This window comes from Gopherus flavomarginatus, chromosome 4 (genome assembly GCF_025201925.1).
Source record: "Gopherus flavomarginatus isolate rGopFla2 chromosome 4, rGopFla2.mat.asm, whole genome shotgun sequence".
Classification (NCBI taxonomy): Eukaryota; Metazoa; Chordata; order Testudines; family Testudinidae; genus Gopherus; species Gopherus flavomarginatus.
In genome coordinates, this window is record NC_066620.1 from 31,112,886 (window position 1) to 31,118,885 (window position 6,000).

General features: G+C 42.0%; 1 protein-coding gene across 1 annotated transcript in view; it reads right to left on the reverse strand.

Moving 5' to 3' along the window:
• The window catches only part of FSHR (follicle stimulating hormone receptor), a 134,665-nt gene that overhangs the window by 79,300 nt on the left and 49,365 nt on the right, over window positions 1-6,000 (reverse strand). Inside the window, 1 exon segment of the mRNA XM_050951855.1 lies at window positions 3,100-3,139. Within this exon segment, the coding sequence (XP_050807812.1) occupies window positions 3,100-3,139 (40 nt within the window).

Consider the following 6,000-nt stretch of genomic DNA (forward strand, 5'->3'; position numbering starts at 1 on the left):
TGAGGATGGGACAAAAAGTAATGGTCTTAAATTGCAGCAAGGGAGGTTTAGGTTGGACATTAGGAAAAAACTTCCTAACTGTCAGGGTGGTTAAGCACTGGAATAAATTGCCTAGGGAGGTTGTGGAATCTCCATCATTGGAAGTTTTTAAGAGCGGGTTAGACAAACAGCTATCAGTAATGGTCTAGATAATACTTAGTCCTGCCATGAGTGTAGGGAACTGGACTAGATGACCTCTTGAGAGCCCTTCTAGTTCTATGAGTCTATGATCATATAGGAAGAACAGTACACAAGAATGGCCTCTAGTTTTCTATAGCAGTATACAGACATACAAACACCATTAGGGGAAAATTCTATTTCTAATTCTAATACATTAAATGTAGTAGTGAAGCTGAGAAGAGCAGGTGCCTCATATTGGCACAGTACACTCTCAGAAGGAAAACTGAAAACCTCTCACTCTTCTGATTTGGCTGTAAAACTAAGTTCCCAAGTTTATGAGCAGACTTTGAATATTCACCAAAGCTGAACATATACGTGTGTCACTCCTACATCAGCGAAAATAAATCACAAGAGATTTTATTTTTACCATCTCAGACATTAGTTCATGTTTTCTTACCTATTTATTGTGATATAAAAGAAGGAGTTGATTAAGAGTGACTGGTCTGGTGCTTCTTAAACCAAGCATGGGAAAAGCAATAATAATAATATATTATTATTATTAATATATTAACAACAACAATTGCAAACTTATTGCACAAAGATTTTCTGTCAGTTCCCAACCTTATGTTCTTTCTACAAACATCTCTAAAGCATTTCTCTAAAGCAGTGGTTTTCAGCCTGTGGTACGTAGACCCTGGGAGTCTGTAGATCATGCCTAATATTTCCAAAGGGGTCTACACCTCCCTTTGACATTTTTTAGGGATCTGCAAATGAAAAAAACATTGAAAACCACTGCTTTAAAAAGCTTTCAGCCTCCCCTAGGCCTGGTCTACACTATGCGTTTAAACCGATTTTAGCAGCGTTAAACCGATTTAACGCTGTACCCGTCCACACAACGAGGCCCTTTATATCGATATAAAGGGCTCTTTAAATCGGTTTCTGTACTCCTCCCCATTGAGAGTAGTAGTGCTAAAGTCGGTATTACCATATCGGATTAGGGTCAGTGTGGCCGCAAATCTACGGTATTGGCCTCCGGGCGGTATTCCACAGTGCCCCACTGTGACCGCTCTGGACAGCAATTTGAACTCGGATGCAGTAGCCAGGTAGATAGGAAAAGCCCCGTGAACTTTTGAATTTCATTTTCTGTTTGCCCAGCGTGGAGCTCTGATCAACACGGGTGGTGATGCAGTCCCAAATCCAAAAAAAGCTCCAGCATGGACCGTATGGGAGATACTGGATCTGATCGCTGTATGGGGAGACAAATCTGTTCTATCAGAGCTCCGTTACAGAAGATGAAATGACAAAGCATTTTAAAAAATCTCCAGGCTATGATACAGAGTCCACAGCACAGTGCTGCATGACATGCGTAAAGGAAAGCCAAAGAATCAAATGGACGCTCATGGAGGGAGGGAGGGGGTACCGAGGACTCCAGCTATCCCACAGTCCCCGCAGTCTCCAAAAACCATTTGCATTCTTGGCTGAGCTCCCAATGCCTGTAGGGTCAAACATATTGTCCGGGGTGGTTCAGGGTCTATCTCGTCAATTTACCCCCCGTCCCCCTCCATGATAGAAAAGGGGAAAAAATCATTTCTTGTCTTTTTTATATGTCACCCTATGTATACTGTATGCTGCTGGTAGACACGGTGCTGCAGCAGTAAACAGTAGCATCCTCTCTTCACCTCTCCCCGGTGGCAGATGGTACAGTGCAGAAGGACTGATAGCTGTCCTTGTCATGAGCCCATCAGTGCTCCTGGCTGGCCTCAGGTGAGGCTGGCTGGGGGTGTCTGGGTAAAAATAGGAATGATTCAGGGTCATTCCCAGTAGATGGTATGGAACAGCTGATAACCATCCTCATCATAGCAACTGGGGGCTGAGCTCCATCAGCCCCTCTCCCTTTCATGTATAAAGAAAAGATTCGGTACTGCCTGGACTATCATAGCAGTGGGATGCTGGGCTCCTCTCCCCCTGACTATTTAATGTCCTGCCTGGACTATCATAGCAGCTGGAGGCTGCCTCCCCCTGATTTTATCTCATTAACAAGTCAGTATTCCTGCACTCTTTATTACTTCATCACACAAATGGGAGGGACACTGCCACGGTAGCCCAGGAAGGTTGGGGGAGGAGGGAAGCAATGGGTGGGGTTGTTGCAGGGGCACCCCCTGTGAATGGCATGCAGCTCATCATTTCTGCAGGCTCTGACATGGAGTGGCTGTACTCTCTGGTTCTCTGGTACACTTGCCCCATATTCTAGGCAGGACTGACTCTATTTTTAGATACCATAAAGGAGGGATTGACTCAGGGAGTCATTCCCATTTTTGTCTTTGCGCCCCCGGCTGACCTCAGCCAGGGGCACCCCTGACAGCAGCAGACAGTACAGAACAACAGATAACCGTCATCTCATTGCCAATTTACAATGGCACAGCAGACGGTACAGAACAACTGATAACCGTCTCTACTATCATGCAAAGGCAAATGAATGCTGCTGTGTAGTGCTGCAGTACCGCGTCTGTTAGCAACATCCAGTAGATATACGGTGACAGTAAAAAAAAGCTTAACGGGTTCCATGGTTGCCATGCTATGGCATCTCTCAGGGAAATCCAGGGAAAAAGGGCGCGAAATGATTGTCTGCCGTTGCTTTCCCGGAAGAAAGGAATGACTGACGACATTTACCCATTTACCTGCGACAATGATTTTTGCCCCATCAGGCACTGGGATCTCAACCCAGAATTCCAAGGGGCGGGGGAGACTGCGGGAACTATGAGATAGCTACAGAATAGCTACCCACAATGCAATGCTCCAGAAATCGACGCTAGCCTCGGACCATGGACACACACCACCGAATTAATGTGCTTAGTGTGGCCGTGTGCACTCGACTTTATACAATCTGTTTTACAAAACTGGTTTATGTAAAATCAGAATAATCCCGTAACGTAGACATACCCTTAGCCTGAGTACCACTTTCTCTGCACAGTGCCTATTTCTGGCACAAAGATTCCCGTTTTTTTTTTTTTTTCCTCTTCGGACTCATTTTCTCCCTCTACAATAATAAGTAATTATTCTGGTCTTTACGGCCAAATTTAGGATTTTTTTTCCTGCAAACATTTATAAACAAGTTTAACATTAGGCATATGAGTTATCTCACAGAAATCCTATTGAACTGGTATCGACAGAATTGGGGCCTTTGGCTTGTAAAGTGACTTCCACATTTATGCCATAGCCATAGAAAGAATAAAATCCTAGCAAAGAGCTAGTGTGCGTTTCAAAGACTTTGGGAAGAAGGAGGGCATACGAACTGCAACACTGCAATTAGGACAAAACTGTGTGCAGCCCTCACCCAGAAACCTGGAACACCTAAACACACCTTGTACCACATGCCTTTTACAGGTAGAACTTCCCCATTCACAAGCACTCAGACTTCATACAAACACAGAAACCTTTATTGAAGGAAAGGGGACATAATCAAAACCTGGGAAAAACCCAGTAACAGAAATATATATGTAATGAAAGAGGAAAATACAACCCTCCCCTCCCCGTAACTTGGCAGTATCTAACTCCCTTCCCTTCTGTCAGAGAGAATATCTGAAAGGTAACAGTCCATTGTCTACTTGTAGGGGTGTCTCCTATCTCAAGGGAGCTGCTTGCCCGATGGCACCACTACCACGTAGCCTAGTGTGCAAACTTTATTATGGTGCTGGGTGGGCAGGAATTCACCAGAGACCACTGAGCTCTGCTGCTGTCCTCTGCATCTTTTGCTACAGGACCTCTGTGCTGTCTCCATAGCAAAGTCCTCATTCTTCGTGGTCTTCCACAACACAGTACGTATGGGAAAACACTTAGAAACACTTAGGCTCTTTGAACAGAATCCTCCCTGTTTAGAAGTGGGTGCTTTGCCACAAAAGCAAGAACTCTTTCCCTTCTCTGGGAGCACATTACCCCCCAGAATCCAGGTTTATACCTAGTTATGGAGACTCCCAAAATGTCACAAGAGGAATTGTGGGTAGGTAGCTTATACAAGTTAAGTTCTCCATGGCGGCACTTTTCTCTTTTCAAGACTAGAGGGAGTAGAAAGCTCTTTCCTATCTGGAGCTTCTGGCAATAGGATTTACAGAAAGAGTTGCTTGCTTATAGCACTGCACAAGGAGCTTTATTAGAATACAGAACAGAGCACTGTCCCCAATGTTGTCATGTCTCATTCCCTGCTGCATAGGACATTTTCCAACCCTCTCCTACCTGACTTCTTGCTACAGATATGAAGAAAGACTCCAATTACGGTATCCTTACACCACACCAACTTGGTACAACAATGAGGTTTTCTATGACATTTTGGAAAAAAAATTAAAAGAAACATTTTTCCTGAGAAACTGATAAATTTGATGTCAACAATTTTGAGAAAATTTTAATAAAGCCATTTTTAATCAAAAATAGTTTTTGTTTTAAAAAAATTCCAGTTAGCACTAATAAATAACTGAGTGTCTGTGTTGGAGGAAGTAAAATCAGCACTTAATTTGGGCTGTGGGAGATTTTACATGCTGTGGTAGCACACATGGAGCCCAACTGATTTCAGTGGATTGGAGTCTGTATTTACACTGACATTCTTAACTTTAGAAAATGTCACTCTGTTTGGAACACGCCCGTCCTCACTTTAGAAAAAATAAATAAGTGAAAGCTGCTGCATTGTGTTTGTGGAGAATCCCTGGATATTTAGGCTGCGTCTACACTAGATACCTTACTGCAGCGCAGCTATATCGATTCAACAGCAGTGCTCTAAGATCTCACGTATAGCCACTCTATACTGACGGGTGAGAGCTCTCCCATCAACATCATTAAACCACTGCCAATGAGCAGTGGGAGCTATGTCAATGGGACAAGCTAAGACATGATCTTAGTAAAGTTCAGTTACCCAAAGTACTATACACACACACACACACATTCAGAAAAGCAAAATACAACTCAGTAGATGAACTATGGAAGCAGCTGATTTTTCAGATTCTCAGGAATGTTTTATGCATGCCTAATTAAATAAATAAAACACTACATACCTAATTAAAAAATAAAGGTTAATTGCTACATCAACCATCCATGTCTTCGAAAATAGCGATACTTTCCACACACAAAAAGCAACTCATATACTTTGAGACTACGTAATTTATTTTAGATAAGGAAAACAAAGAACAAATATAAAACTCCATGAATGAAATACAGTACATTTCTCATTCTGTAAGATCATTTTCAATTAACACCCAGCCCAGAAAAATAGCCCTTTTACATTTAAAGTGCACATACACAAAAGACAGAAACAGAAATAGCTACATACTTTATTTTACCAAAGAATGAAGAGTAAGGGTTAAAGTCTTTATGCTGCTAATCAATTAGCTATGGGGACATTATGCTTTTTTAGAAGCTTGGTTCCCATTCAATATTAACATACAGCAGAGCTCCAAAATGGTGCAAAACCCTAAAAGGTGCTCTTCTTTTGGGGTAAGAGTGACTTGATTTTGATTTAGCTTAAACATAGTCCTAATTGATTTAAGCTAAAAAAATCAATATGAATCTGTCCTATATTGAAGTGTGTCCAGACAACCTTTTGTAGTGATTTAACTAAATCAATTTTAAATCCCACCTTTAGTTAAACCAGTGAAATTTCGCATGTATGCAAGCCCTGAATTGCAAAAAAAGGGCATCTAAGGTATTTAATTCTGAAAATACATTAAAGGCAATTTTATGTTGACAACAGTGGCTTCATTTTTGCTCACTTACTGCTGTAAATTCTGCTAGTCTACAAGTGCATTTAAGGACTTGAGTGGTGCATAGGACTTTATGTGAACTTTCTGCAACAGAGTA